At 37.7% G+C, this 16,063-nt stretch overlaps 2 protein-coding genes across 6 annotated transcripts in view; both read right to left on the bottom strand.

Annotated features, from left to right (window-relative positions):
- Positions 1-15,729, bottom strand: part of TMEM50B (transmembrane protein 50B) — a 34,381-nt gene extending 18,652 nt beyond the window's left edge. Inside the window, exons 1-2 of one of the 5 annotated variants that reach the window (XM_070750358.1) lie at positions 6,079-6,239; positions 2,263-2,413 (exon numbers count right to left, since the gene is read on the bottom strand). In XM_070750358.1, the coding sequence (XP_070606459.1) occupies positions 2,263-2,361 (99 nt within the window). In that variant the 5' untranslated portion in view covers positions 2,362-2,413; positions 6,079-6,239. Of the gene's footprint in view, positions 1-2,262; positions 2,414-5,137; positions 5,827-5,929; positions 6,055-6,078; positions 6,240-15,660 lie in introns of those variants that run through there. The other 4 variants (XM_070750359.1, XM_070750357.1, XM_070750360.1 and 1 more) reach the window with 4 other exon arrangements.
- Positions 13,804-15,736, bottom strand: DNAJC28 (DnaJ heat shock protein family (Hsp40) member C28). The gene is made up of 2 exons (XM_070750354.1): positions 15,661-15,736; positions 13,804-15,147 (listed from the first exon to the last, which is right to left on the bottom strand). The coding sequence occupies exon 2, from the start codon at positions 15,100-15,102 to the stop codon at positions 13,966-13,968; it is 1,137 nt and encodes a 378-aa protein (XP_070606455.1). The 5' UTR covers positions 15,103-15,147; positions 15,661-15,736; the 3' UTR covers positions 13,804-13,965.
- Positions 15,737-16,063: the final 327 nt, after the last annotated feature.

Raw genomic sequence — 16,063 nt, forward strand, 5'->3', positions numbered from 1 at the left:
TATACCAATAAAGGAGAATATTTGTAACTCAGGGTTGAAAAGAGGGGTCCTTGGTGCTCTTTGAGCTTTGTTATTTTCTTGCAAATATTTCATTACCCAAACTAGGTAACATCATCAGTTGGATAATGATAAATCTGCAAGAAAACAGCCAAGTTCAGAGAGCACTGAGGATGTCTCAGTGTATTTTATCCAAAATTATCACATATATGTATTAAATTCTACTATTCTTCTGGTTGTTAATATTAATAATTGCATAAAAAGACACATCCGAATAGCCTTTTGTAATTTGAAAATTTACATTCTTAAGTCATTTACTGTAATATGGTAAATTCTCCCCTTCAATGACTAAATGGATCGGGGGAGGGGGCAATCACTTGAAAAATAGTTATTAATACTGGAACACTTATAAAGTCTATCTTGAATAATGTTAACTAGCCATCATTAAAAATATATTTACCCATAAAGCATGTGAACTTTCAGTTCTCTGCTGTACTGTGGGAAAGAGGTTTTTCTAGTTTGCACAAGAAAACAAACATTTCCAAATTTTGAAATCCATTCCACTTTCAAGGCTTTTTTTTTAAACACAAAGCATCTTTTTGTAGCCAATAAATAAATATTACTTTTCAAATAGATATGACTGTGTTAGTTGGATTTATTCAAAGCTCACGATACTTAAAAAGTGTTTGATCCATTGTATGTATTTTTATTTCAGAAACTTTACAAGAACACAATTCCGAACACTGTTATCTATCCCTATCTTTCCCTAAGGCAAATTTTTGTGGAAATATGTGAAGAACTGCAGTGTAAGAGACAAAATGATGTCCAAGATGTTCCAATGCAATACATACAAATATAAATTGAGAGATTTTACTGAGAAGTGGGAAATAAGTAAAATAATAAACTTTTCAAGTTTTTCTTTATGTTAGCCTACACAACTACAAAAAAAATATTTTTAAAATACAAGAAATAGATGGTAAATCATTTCCACAATCTTGCCAGCTCTTAATCGCTGACTTACAGATGGCTGAGATTGATTTGAACTACTTAATATGACTACTTTCAAATACATTTTGGATATCAAAATATTATAAGCATCAACATGTTTACATATTTGCAGGTCTACATAGCTCACAGAGAACCAGTAGCTCTCCTTCCAATTCCTTGCCAATGGATATTGTACGATTTACACAATAATGCATGAATTCTCATATTGGTAAGGATCTAAGGCAGTGATTTTCAACCTTTTTTGAGCCGCGGCACATTTTTTACATTTACGAAACCCTGGGGCACATTGAGCGGGGGGGGGGGAGGGATAAAAAAAGTTTGGACAAAAAAATTATCTCTCTTCCTCCCCTTCGCTCTATTTCTTTTTCCCTCCCTCTTTCTCTCCCTTTCTTCCTCTTTCTTTCTCTCTCTCCCTCTTTCTCTTCCTTCCTTCCTCTTTTTTGCTCTCTTTCTCTCTCCCTCCCTACCTCACTCTATGTCTTTCTCTCTATATATTTCCCTCCCTCCCTCTCTCTCTTTCTTTCTCTTGTTCTCTCTTGCTTTCTTTCTCTCTCTCTTGTTCTCTTTCTCTTTCTCTCTCTTGCTTTCTTTCTCTCTTGCTTTCTTTCTTGCTTTCTCTCTCTCTTGCTTTCTTTCTCTCTTGCTTTCTCTCTCTCTTGCTTTCTCTCTCTTGCTTTCTCTCTCTCTTGCTTTCACTCTCTCTTGCTTTCTCTCTCTCTTGCTTTCTTTCTCTCTTGCTTTCTCTCTCTCTTGCTTTCTTTCTCTCTTGCTTTCTCTCTCTCTTGCTTTCTCTCTCTTGCTTTCTTTCTCTCTGAGCTTCGCGGCACACCTGATCATGTCTCGCGGCACACTAGTGTGCCGCGGCACACTGGTTGAAAAACACTGATCTAAGGAATCATCAGTAACAAGAGGTCACCTCACTTTATTATTAGAACTGAGAATCCATCCATTTTTTGGTAAAATGTTATAGACATAAAATTATAGGTGTCTCTTTAGTAATCTGAAAAAAAGAAATTAATCCAGTTTTTTTCTTTTATATGCAAAAATAAAATAAGAAAAACTCATAAATATATGTAACTCATACTAATCAAACCTAATTTTATATTTATGTATTGTACACTGTCAATGTCATGTCATGCTACACAAATGATTAAAACTATTTCAAAGTAGTTGGATGCAACAAGCTCTTACAGAATTTAGATATAGGTCATGATATTACTAAGACTTAAAATCAGTCACAAATGTCATATGACTTACCAAAACCCCAGCCACCACAGAAGCAACTGTATTTCTTCTTTCACCCCAATCTATACATTCACATTCAGGCCAACGGAAATTGTCTAGGAAGCCTGCCATTTTTCAAGGTCAGTTGGGCTTCTTTACTCTTGATTTTTGTTAGTCCCCACCGCTAAACAAAAGATTAGAACAGCAAACTGAAAATAAGTGTGGTTATTTTCATGTAAATAGCCTGGATCAGATAAAATGGTTGTTTCAAAGAACTCAATTATACTTTTGTTTTGTAACACTAGACCCAAAATATACTTAAGAATGCTTATTGTGCATTTCTCAGTATTTTGCAATATTGAGTTTTGGAGGGGAACATTAATAGTGGCATGCTCAAAGCCTTTGAGCAAACTTAGGAGAGATATTTAAATAACTTTCTGGCTCATAACTTAGTTAAATGAGCAGAAACCAAACCAAATGCTCAATTACAGTCTTTTGAGGAGGGGAGCCTACCTATAGTACAGGAGGGATTTAAAAAATGAAGATCAACATTTGTACCTTGGAGGCTGATACTCCACTATCAAAGCCCCTTAAGACCATGAAGAAAAGGAAAGCAATGAATTGCACAGAATATTATTCCATCAAATCAGAAAGAACACTTTCAAAATTATCAGCATGAACAGTAAGTTAAAAAGCTACATTCTTTGTATGAACAACCTACATTCTCTTTATAAACAAATAGAGAAATATTAATAAGCCTACACATGTTTGATCATTACAACTGAATGAATGTTGCATTGATTTCAATTATAACTAAGTTTAATACTCTGGATTTGACACTTGTATTCCATTTTTACATTCCTATACTTGTGCATTTATACAATGATTTCTCTCAGTTCTTCAGCATTAAAATAGAAAAATAGTAATGTGTATGTTTACACAAGGTATACAGACACAAAAATAAACACTCATCTAGATATGTATTTATACAGAATAATAATTCTTACTTTAGAGGCTATGTCTAGGTTTACATAATATATTAGTCTAAAATGTGATCAGCTTGTACATGGTTCTGTAAACTTCAGATAACTAGATAAATACAGTAAATCAACATTTAAGAAACAATGAATTAACAGGTTATTTCAATAGTCATGAATGAGCATTGACAGGAAAGCATATTTAATAGTTCTAGGGAAAAATACTCAGAAATTATCTATGAATACAATAGTTATAAGAAAAATAAAGTTAACTATATATAGTATACTGTACTGTATTCCCTTTTAGCACAATACACAGAACCAGGAAGTGATAAATTAGTAACCCATGTTCCCTATTCAGAGAAAGGAATTTTTATCATTGCAAAACACAAGAAGGAACAGAGAAAATTTTAATAAACTTTTAAATAAAAAATATCCTCAGTTTTGGGGAAACAGGTTCAAGATTAAAAAGAGACACTTCTTTTATTTTACAACTAAATAAAATAAAAGATGGAGATAAAAAAGTATATCCATTGAGGCTTTCTCTTTTTACAAAAATACCTATTAAGTACATCTAACTCTTGTAACCAATTTTAGAAACGTAGATAGAAACATAGAAGATTGATGGCAGAAAAAGACCTCATGGTCCATCTAGTCTGCCCTTATACTTTTTCCTGTAATTTGTCTTAGGATAGATATATGTTTATCCCAGGCATGTTTAAATTCAGTTACTATGGATTTACCATCCATGTCTGCTGGAAGTTTGTTCCAAGAATCTACTACTCTTTCAGTAAAATAATATTTTCTCACGTTGCTTCTGATCTTTTCCCCAACAAACCTCAGATTGTGCCCCCTTGTTCTTGTGTTCACTTTCCTATTAAAAACACTTCCCTCCTGAACCTTATTTAATCCTTTAGCATATTTAAATATTTTGATCATGTCCCCCCTTTCCCTTCTGTCCTCCAATTTTGTGCTGTACTTGCTACTCCCCAAAAATATTCAGTCTGACGCTGAAACAATAAATATATCATAAATAAATAATCATTCTAAATGAAGATGAAAGAGCAATTTATGCAATTCTTAGCAAAACTAGGAAGAAGCAATCCATCAATTCCCTTTCAGATATTTTGAATTATAACTGCAATAAACCCAAGATTGTGCAGCCAATATCAGAGTATTTGGGTTCTAACAATTTTGAAATTGCTGGATGAATTATAACCTCCAACTATTATGTCCAATTCAAGACTGAACAAATTCTATAGATTATGTTTCTTGCACAAGTTAATGTACAAACCTAGGATAGCACAGTCAGCACTTGTTTCTTTGTTCTAAATGCATAGTTTCATTTAGAAGCCCACACAATTCACGTCCATTATTTAGAATTAGATTATAAAGTGCACAACTACTGAAGACTAGATATTAATATAATCAAATCAAGAACTTAAGATATAATTGTATGAAAATTTACCTGGTAATTAAAACACACTCAACTCTAAAAGAAACTATTGTCATTCACAATTTATTATTCATGGTGTCCAAGGGGAAAGCATTTTGAAATTCCCTGATATTTCCCTGCAACTTGCGACCTAGTTAAGGTGCAGTCGTAGATGACATTATGGCAAACGGCTAAGCCGTAGAGAAATACTGGTAGCTGAGGAAGCAAGTTGTTGCTAAAGTTATGCTCATTTTTGCTTGACTCTGCCGGGCAGCATGATCTGTTTTGGTTTTTTTTTTTAAAAACATGATTTTTCCCTGACTTTTAAACATTTTAATACAATTTGGTTTCCCCCCCTAATTTATTCCAGGGTTTTTTCACAAATTCCCTGATAATTCCCAAACCGCCGATTTCCCTGTTTTCCAGGTTTACTGGACACCTTGGATATTCATATAATCAAATCAAGAACTTAAGATACAATTGTATGAAAATTTACCTGATAATGAAAACACACTCAACTCTAAAAGAAACTCTTTGTCATTCACAATTTATTACTGTAATTTCCAAGAGAATATAATCCATTTTTCTTAAAGCTGCAATTTTAATACAGGCTGGCACAAGATGATGATAAGGTCTCATTCTCATCATTACTGTTCTCCAAAAAAGGTCTTAAACAGCATTTCATCCACCGAGCAAGAGTTGTACTCACGCCAGTGGAACCAGTTTCGAATTAAAAGCTACAGGGTTGCGACTATTTCCACCTAGTGTAATTAAACCGAAACATTACATAGAAATATCGTAGGTGGAGACTGCTTAGCCAGCTATTCCTGTATAAGGTTTTTTAATCTTTAGGGTGGGGGGGAGGAGGACGAAGAAAAAGGAAGCAGGGAAAGAGATGCGAAAAACCACCAAGGTCAAAGGTGGTGCATTCACACAAGACACGGAATAACCTCGCGTGAGGAAGGAAGGAAAGAAAGTCAAAGGGGCGCTTGAAGGCTGAACGAGCGAGGCGGGGAGAGACTTCGGCTGAGGGGCGGCATTAAAGGCTTCTCTTTCCTTCGCGGTTGGTTTGGTTTTGACCCCGTCGTCGCGTTTAAGGCTCCGCGGGGTCTCCCCGCCATCTCCCGGGCTGAGGCGATATATATATTTCCTGTTTTGCCGCGGAGTCCAAGGGAAGCGAGCGGGGTTACTCATTCTTGCCCGCCTGTGAATCTCATGACCAACAGGGGGGGGGGGGAGAAGGGGCACCGGGCGGCGGCTATTTAATTTAAAGGGGAAAAAACCCTACCTCAGTTTCCCTCAGATTAAAGAAACTAAGCAAGCGGCAGGGCGATACGGTCTCTACCGGTCCGTCCGAGTCCCCGCTTTTCAGCAAAGCGAACGGGTAGAAGAAGACGACGACGACGGCTACGACTCCCCCCCAACCTAGATCCTCACCTGGTAGAAAGCGCCACTCCATTCGCGACCCCGCTAACCCGGCTCTACCAGCAAGAGGCAATGGGAGAAAGGAAGGGGCCCTGAACCAATCGACAGCCGGCGCCTCTCGTCACAAGGGGGGACGGGTTTTCTTGCTAGGAAATGCGAGGATTGGACGAGCGGCGGAGGCGCGATTTATTTTATTTTCTCCCCAGGGCCGGGGCAGGCAAAGTTGGTTTTTCTATGACATGTGGACTTCAATTCCCAGAATTCCTGAGCTAGTGTTATTGGCTCAGGAATTCTGGGAGTTGAAGTCCACACGTCATAGAAGAGCCAACTTTGCCTACCCCATCCGAGGGGAATAAAAGTGAGCATAGAGCGAAGTTCGTCCGGCCTCTTCGATTTTCAGTGTAGGTGGAAGAGCAGGCTGAGGCGCAGGAGGAAATAGGCAAAGTGAGCGAAAGGGTCCAAGGGTGAAAACTCCTTGAAGTCGTAGCGCTAATTTCGATCTTATCCATTTCTAGGCGGCGTCGAGGGTTCCAGTGTTAAGTCCTCGACTTACAACCCCATCAGAAACGCAAAGTCCTCGATTTACGACCGGCCAGGAAGGCTGATGCTGAAGCCCGATTGGGCTTTCGAGCGGGAAATTAAAGCATTGTGATTGATTGGTTGGCTGTCTGACAGCCATACTATAAAAGGAGCTTTCAGAAGCCCCTTGGCTGTTCTATTTAAGCTGAGCTGGAGTGGTGCTGAAAATGCCCAAAGTTCCCTGTTTAAAAAGCCTCTGCTAAGTTTTGTCAGTACAAAGACTCACCTATCTAACATCCAGGCTCCATTTAACAGAGGAATAGAACCAAGATCACTTGAATAATTAATAATTTATACTAATAATTTATTAATTTGTATGCCGCCCCTCTCCGAAGACTCAGAATACTTGAAGTGTTGATACCATTTTATAATGCCATGATAAGAGCCAAGGTGGCGCAGCAGGTAGAGTGCAGTACTACAGGCCACTAAAGCTGACTGTAGATCTGCAGATTAGCGGTTCAAATCTCATCACCGGCTCAAGGTTGACTCAGCCTTCAATCCTTCTGAGGTGGGTAAAATGAGGACCCAGATTGTGGGGGCAATATGCTGGCTCTGTTAAAAAGTGCTGTTGCTAATATGTTGTAAGCCACCCTGAGTCTAAGGAGAAGGGCGGTATAAAAAAATCAATCAATCAATCAATCAATCAATAAAGCCACCTAATGAAAAGGAGAAAAGCCTCATGCTGGGAAAGATTGAGGGCAAAAGAAGAAGGGTACGACAGAGAATGAGGTGGGCTGGATGGAATCACTGAAGTAATGGACGTCAACTTAAAATGGACTCCAGATTGGAGGAATGTTGTCCATGGGGTCGTGATGAGTTGGATACAACTTCGCAACTGACAACAAGACCACACTTGGAATACTGCATCCAGTTTAAGTCATGGATTGGAACCTAAAGAACGACTGCTGGAATTGGATATGTCTAGTTTAATGAAAAGAAGGACTAGGAGTGATATGATAGCAGAGTTCCAATAGCTCAGAGGTTGCCACAAAAAAGAGAGAGTGAATATTAGGGTGGGACAGTGGTGGTGGACCTTTTTTTCCTTGGGTTCTGAAAGCGTACAGGTGCCCACACCCATAATTCAATGCCCCACCCCTGCATGTGTGTGTGATCCCCCCATGCATATGTGCGACGACCCCCTCTGTGCTGCCCCATCCTGTGCATTTGTGCATGATGCCCTGCTCCCCAAATTTCCGGTGGGCCCAGTAGGCCCACTTTTCACCCTTGCCATGTTCCAGAGGCTTCCCTGGAACTTGAGGAGGGCGAAAACACCCTCTCCTGCTCCCCTGGAGGCCAAAAACGCCCTCCCAGAGCCTCCATGCAAGCCAAAAATCAGCTGGCCAACACACAAATGTGCACTGGAGCTGAGCTAAGGCTGTAGTGTGTTATAGGTCTGCCGTCATGGGGGTAGGACAAGAAGCAATGGATGGAAACTAACCAAAAAGAGACACAACCTAGAGCTAAGGAGAAATTTCCTGACAGAACAATTAATCAGTGGAACAACTTGCCTCCCGAAGTTGTGAATGCACCAACACGGGAAGTTTTTAAGAAAAGATTGGGCAATGATTTGTCTGCAATGGTATAAGGTTTCCTTCCTGAGCAGGAGATTGGACGAGAAGATCTCCAAAATCCCTTTTAACTCTGTTATTGTGTTCTGTTCTAAGTCATTTTTATTTGAAGATGAGCCCCAATGAACTGAACAGGGATTCTTTCCAGTTAAATGAGTGCAATCCTAGAGCTGCCAAATGCAAAGTTAGCTAGCAAATGCACTTCTAACTTTATTGCAGTTTTCATTTTGCTCACTTTTAAGGTATTCATACAAAGCCAGCATTGAATCAACAATTTCTTTTGCAGTGTAAATCTAGATAGGTTTTGAGATACCAGTACTTGAAAGCAGAATGGAGAATTATAATTCTCCCTCCATTATTCCTTTCCTACCAGGAAGATTAGTTACCCCACTTAGGAGGTAAAACTGAATCTTCAGAAGCAATAGCTTTGTTAGTCTGTCCTCCATTTATTTAGTCAATGTCCAATATATACTTTATATTGTTTTATAATATAAAACATACATATATTTTAATCCCCTTGTAAGTGGTTCAGAGTTGCTCTGGATAATATAAGAGGTGATATATAGATGTATTTTTATTTTATTTATTTATTTATTTTGTCCAATACACAATAATACACAATGAAGGTAATAGAGGACACCTTCGGGGAAATAGAATTAGAGAAAGAATAGAAGAGAGAGTATAGGATAAAATAATGAGAGAATAGAAGAAAGATATAGGGACAGAAGAGAAGATATATGGGATATAGCAGAGACAATAGGACAGGGGTGGAAGGCACTCTAGTGCACTTATGATCATCACAGGTGCTGATAACTACAACAGAGTCATAACTAGGTTTTTTTTACATTTTTGTTTCAAATCTGTTTCCAATCAGCTTCACTGGTTCCCAGTCCGAGTGTCTGAGAGAGGGAAGACAGCATCTTCATTTACTCCATGCATGATTTTATATAATTTGCTTTCCTATTTGCCTTTTTTCCAGGATAGAGTTTTCAAATACCTTGTTCTTATAAAATCTTTCAGCCCTCTTTTATTTGCCCTCTTCTGTTCTTTTTACCATCTGTTACTATATACTGTACTTTTTTAAAATGTGGTGATAGAATATTCTTTATTGGCCCAAGTGTGATAGGACACACAAGGAATTTGTCCTGGTGCATAAGCTCTGTGCACTTACAAACAACAAAGTAATTATCTTGAGCCACCCCGAGTCCTCGGAGAGGGGCGGCAGAGAAATCAATCAACCAACCAACCAACAAACCAAATAAATAAATAAATAAATAAAACCAAGCTTGGTACACAGATGATTTACCCTCTGGAAACAAATACTGCAGGGGTAAGACAACCCTAACACCCCTCACTGTGTGTGTTCCAATATAACCTGTCCTCATTTATTTGTATTCATTTCCTTCGTTCATGTCCATGTTTATATTCATATGTGCCATCTTGTACATGTTTGACAAACAAACAATAACTCAGGAAGGCCCGAGCCATTAAGTAGAGAGAATGCTGCTTCCTAGAGCGCATGGGAGGGGGAAGGGAAAGGCCAGGGATGATGGGCATGGGAGTAAGGGGAAGAAAGGCCCCTCCCCATGGTTCCTTCTCAGACAAACACTTTGACATCTATAAATACCGAAGCAATGCTGGGTTATCAGCTAGTATAAGCATAAGTTATCAACAGGAGACAATAACAGGAAAGACAGTGAGAAAGATAAAAATACAACCTTGCTACATTGTAAACTATCCTTAGACATAAGACAGTGCTGTGATAATTAGGTGATGGCATGAGAGGGGAAAAAAACTGTCCCTTGTCTAGTTGTTTTGGCATGCAATGTCCTATGGTGGCATCCTGAGGGGCAATGTTGAAACAGTTTATGTCCAGGTTTTTAAAGTGTGGTGATTACAACTTATCTAGTGCTCTATATAGATATTTTCCAAAAAGATGTTATTTCTATTAATCCCTAGCTACATGTATAATTTTGGCTGCATGTATAATTTTTATGTGTGTACAGTACTCTTAAGTTGGTCTTGAGTCATGGTTGACTTCCCACATAAGGTCCTGCAGTTCCCTTGGTAATATTTATATACCGTTATTATTTTTATAAATAACTCAAGGCAGCAAATATAGCTAATACACCTTCCTTGTCCTATTTTCCCCACAACAACAACTCTATGAGGTGGATTGGGCTGAGACTGAGTGACTGGCCCAAGTCATCAAGCTGGCTTTCATGCCTACAGCAAGACTAGAACTCAACATCTCCTCATTTCTAGTCTGATCCCTTAACCCGGGGTTGTCAAACTCACATTGTCATGGCAGCATCATATGATGTATCGGTACTTTTTTTCACCTTTGCTAAATCGGGCGTGGGTGTGCCCAGCATGTGACGTATCCTGCCTGTGGGCTGGGAGTTTGACAACCCTGCCCTAACCAGTAGAGAAAACTGGTTTTGCAGAAGCAGGCTGATGTCTTTCTCCTAGGACAGTGTTTCCCAACCTTGGCAACTTGAAGATATCTGGACTTCAACTCCCAGAATTCCCCAGCCAGCAAATGCTGGCTGGGGAATTCTGGGAGTTGAAGTCCAGATATCTTCAAGTTGCCAAGGTTGGGAAGCACTGTCCTAGGGCAAAAAGAGACAGGCCCAAAGTTACCCAATTGGTTTCATGACTAAGAATCCATGCAGCATTTTAATTCAGTCTTGTAGTTTCTAGCCTGGTATTTAACTACTGCATCAAACCGGTTCTTATGTACAATGTATTACACATATGAATTGTATTCTATTTGCCATTTGGTTGAGAATTCTGAGAGTTCAGAGAAAGCCTACTAGAGCTCTTCACAATCTCTTTGGTGTTCTATTACCTTTAATCTAACATAATTGGAAACAGTAGCCAGGTCATTGCTTATCTGCAGTCCAGACTGTTTATGAGTTGGCTATAGATCTTGACTAGAGATAGTTAAAAAAGTACTGGTCCCAACAAAGATCCTTTAGGAACTCCACTTCATTGTGAAAACTGCCTACAGCTAGTCCTTATTTAAGGAACAACTGTGATCAGCAAATCAGTCATTAAGTGAAACAGTTGCTTATGATCTTTGGCTTTCCTTTGCTTTATAGACGTGCGAAGGATATAAATGCAAGCAGTGGTTGTAAAGTAACTTTTTCATCTGTTATGGAACAGTTACATTCCCTGTTGCTAAACAAGGACAATCTGTATTTGTTCTTATTCTTGCTATCTGCTCTTTAGCCATTTGCAATCTTCTTACACTTAACACTGCCAGAATGTGTGCCCTCCTTTTCGTCTTATTAGACAAAACCTTTTTTTGTCTTATTAGAGAAAACTTTCAATTTCCTTAAGAAAGCCTTAATCATTGTGAATACCACTGGAAAGCTGTCCTTCAGCCGGTTGATCCTTTATGTTGTGGAATATGTTCTACTGGAACATCAGATAGCATGGTTTTAAATAACCTTGAAATATTTGAAGATATTTGAGTCAATAGACTTTTCAGTGTTTTTTTCCAGTACTTAACGCATATTTGAGAAATTTATCATTCTAAACCAAATGTATCCTTCTAACATAATTAAATCTGGATCCTGCTGGCAGATTCTCATTTGTGTATCCGCTAAATTCAATGCCATTACCAGACAATCCATGACCTATTGTGTGATCATTTCAGATACTGTATACAGTGGTACCTCATCTTACGAACGCCTATTCTAAGGAACTTTTCAAGATACGAACCCGGTGTTTAAGATTTTTTTGCCTCTTCTTCCGAACTATTTTCACCTTACGAACCCAAGCAGCTGCTGCTGGGATGAAGGGGTTTCTTTTTTTCCCCTTTTTTGAAGAAAGAAAAGGGAGGGGCAGCTTGGAGGAGTAAAGATTTTGCATGCTTGCAAAGGCACTGAAACGGTGTCTTTTGAAGAAAGAAAAGGGAGGGGCAGCTTGGAGGAGTAAAAATCTTGCATGCTTGCAAAGGCACTGAAACGGTGTCTTTTTAAGAAAGAAAAGGGAGGGGCGCCCCCCTTGCCTTTCTTCCTTCCCACTCACCCTTTAGCCTAGCCTTGCTTCTTCCACCCGCCCCCTTTAGCTGCTCCTCCCTACCCTCTGTTCGCCTCCCTTCTAAAGTTTGGGATTTTCCTGAAGGATTTGCACGCATTACTGTATTTGCTTTTACATTGATTCCAATGGGAAACATTGTTTCATCTTACGAACCTTTCACCTTATGAACCTCCTCCTGGAACCAATTAAGTTCGTATGATGAGGTACCACTGTATTTCCTTATCAGATTCTGCAATGCCTACTTTAGCAATGGTGGAGCTTATGATACAGGGCAAAAGTTCTTAAATATTATGGAAATATTCAGAGATATCTCTTGCCTTGAAAGTAGTCCATACTGAACTGTATGGCACTGGAACTGTTTTATGACATTTTTAATGTTATAATGTTACACCTACTCTATGTTAGCCTGCTTGGGTTTAAAAATTATACCGTTTTGCCCAGCTAAAGATTTCACACAAACAGGATAATTTTAGTAGTACACTAGACAACCAGTGACCCATTCAACCATCGTTTCCAAGGTATTTCTTTAGCAGATTCCTCAAAGCCTTCAACAATGACAGAGTTTCTAATATAATGGAAACATTCTTAAACAAGGAAATATAAGAGATACATCTGCCTTGAAAATAGACTGTGTCGAACTGTATAACATAGAAAACATCAGAAGTATCAGAGTTTGTTGCAGAAAAATAAATTTCCAGAAGCACACACAGATGATTGATTCAGCTGGATTCATAAACTTTTTAAAAAACATAATATATATACATTACCACAGGTAAATTATTTCTTCAAGTAAGCACAAGCAGGCGAGTTAGCTTTTCAGCAGAGCAGACAAGCACAAAGAGGGCTGAGAATACAGTGACAAGAGTAGAGTACTGAACCACACCCAGCCTTAAGTTTAGGTTTCAATTTCGATTCTCTGCACAGACTCAGAAGTGTTTAGCTTCCATTGGCTGACTTACCGGTAGTTGCTAGTATGCCTATTCATTGGTTAACTTGTCAACATGACTCTTCCAGTTCATGAATATCTTAACAAGAAGGTGACCACAGGAAAAGCTTTATGACTTTTTGTATTATGTCATAAAATGCTGAACAGGATAGGGATAGGGATAGGATAGGATAGAATAAGAACAGGAAAATAGGAATAGGAATTAGAATAGAATAGAATAGGAATAGAACAGAATAGAATTTTATTGGCCAAGTGTGATTGTACACACAAGGAATTTGTCTTGGTGCAGATGCTCTCAGTGTACATAAAAGGTAAGTTTGTCAAGAATCATAAGGTACAACATTTAATGATAGTTCGGATACAAATAAGCAATTAAATCATATTAGGAACCAGTCAATATAAATTGTAACAATACAAGCAACCAAGTTACCATCACACAGTCATTTGTGGGAGGAGATGGGTGATGGGAACAGTAGTTTAACAGAGGGAACTACACAACAGGAGTCACAGGTTCCAAATTTTGAACATATGTAAATTAGCACCTTTTAGGTACCTTATCTAAATATTACATTGACAAAAGAATCTCAACCAAAATACGATTAATAAATATTTATTTGTAGTTTTACAATTCAGTCCAGTTTTTCAGTTTGAATAAGGGATTATTCCAATAGGACATAAAAAAAAACCCTTCGGTGTGTGTTATGAATCTTATTTAAAGTTCATTGATTATAAAATTAAATGACTAAATTCTTGATCTTACTTCAAAATAAGAGATATCCACTTCAAAACAATGGTTTTTATGTCATGTCTACTATGTTCCAATTCAGCTTCTGTTTTCTTTGCTTCTGCCTTGGACTTATTTTTCACTTGGGCTTCAAAGACGTCTTGTACACGTGCAATCTCTTTATCTGCATTAAAATGGACCATCTGTCTGCTAAGAATAGGAACAACTAAATTGAAATCGTTAATTCTTTTGTTTAGTATCTTAATGTTTTCCCTAAATTCTTCACAAACTTCCTTCCATTGCTTCGCTTTTTGGACAGTCAATGGATCACCTAACTTATTCCTGGAAGCTATAACAGTCTTTCTTAACTTTTCAATTGTTTCCCGTATTTCTTTCTGTATAACTATCCATTCTGGTTGGTATCCATTATCTATCAGAATCCTATTCAAATTGTGTGTCATAGGATCAACATGTGGACAGTCTGAAAATTTTTGTAATGGCTTTCCTTTACCAGTTAGATTATCAAAGTCTCCTTTTGCCATAGATTCTTGAATGAGGTCTTCAACCAAGCGTTCAATTGCTTGGGTTATTTTTACTTTTTTGCTTTGCCTTACATCTTTAGCTAGCATAACATCTCCCGTGGCTAGTTGCCTCTCCATTTGTCTCTGTCGATATTCCATGATTTGTTCAGAAGCTCTATCAACTCTGAACTGTATATATTGCCTTTCTCTTTGACTTGGAGTACCGAAACCAATACCTTCGAAATTTAAATACTGTCTATGTTGCAAGGCTTTAGATTTCAATTTGTCTTCATCATCATCCTCTTCCTTATTTCCTGATTTTATTTTCTTGGACATATCATCAACAACAACTCGGTATGCTTCTTCGATCTGAACAAAAATGGTAGAATCTGCTGTAACTGATCCACTATCTGGATGGTATTGCTTAGCAAGCTCTAAAAATGAATTTTTAACATCATCCAGTGAACACCCTTCCTGAAGCTTAAGTAGCTTGTAAGAGTCTATAACGTTCCGAGGCTTGTGGTCTGACATCAGCCTACAGTTACAGATAAAGCAACGTTGAACTGATTTTGCTTTCTTTGGAACCAACGCCGAACACATCTGGACATGGTGTATTTTTCTCATCAGCACTGCACAGACCCACTTCATTATTCTTCAGTGTAGCTATATTTTAACCATCACTTAATTGTAAATCTGAATAAGTTTAAATAGAATTAAATTAATTATTATGAATTTATACTTAAATTACCTATTGTTAATACAATTTTTCCCGTTAAAGAATTTTAGAAAACCAAATTGAATGGTTTATCCAAAGGTTTGTGTACTGCATTTTTATATGTACTGCTGGATATTGCATTATGTCAGTGGAATTAACTAGTTTAGAAAACACATTGATTCTGCCATGCTGTATTAAAACAACTGAAATTATTGTCTTAAGTAATAAACAATTATGAATTAAGAGTTCAATATAGACTCACATACCCAACAGATACTGGCTGAAAGAAATACAGTCCATTTTCATCAAACGGTGTGACAAAATGTAATTGATTAAAAAATCAACAATTTATTACTCCAACTAGGAAGCTAACCATACAAATTTTGACCCAGAAGTTGCAGAATGCTAGCATTATGTTGTTAGGCTACAAACAATGATATGTAAAACAATGGATTTCTTAATACTGTAAAATCAAAACCATGAATACTTACCTCTCATTCTTCTATAAAAGCATGGTTATTTAACACATCTTGAAAATACTGGGTTATACTGGATTTCTTTTTAGACTGTGAAAAAATAAAAATTCTCACTAAAATATAAACATCATTCATATATATATTTTCCCAAACGCCATCACTCTGCTAAACAAATAATTAATAATAATAATTTATTAGATTTGTATGCCACCCCTCTCTGAAGACTCTCAAATAATTCCCTCAACACTGTCAAACTATTTACTAAGTCTGCACTACTGTTACTAGTTTTTTCTCATTATTCCTATCATCCATTTCCTCCCACTAATTTATTTATTTAATTGGATTTATATGCCGCCCCTCTCCGAGGACTCGGGGCAGCTCACAGCATGTACAGAAAAACAGGAAACAATAATAACAA

This window comes from Erythrolamprus reginae, chromosome 4 (genome assembly GCF_031021105.1).
Source record: "Erythrolamprus reginae isolate rEryReg1 chromosome 4, rEryReg1.hap1, whole genome shotgun sequence".
NCBI classification, from domain to species: domain Eukaryota; kingdom Metazoa; phylum Chordata; class Lepidosauria; order Squamata; family Dipsadidae; genus Erythrolamprus; species Erythrolamprus reginae.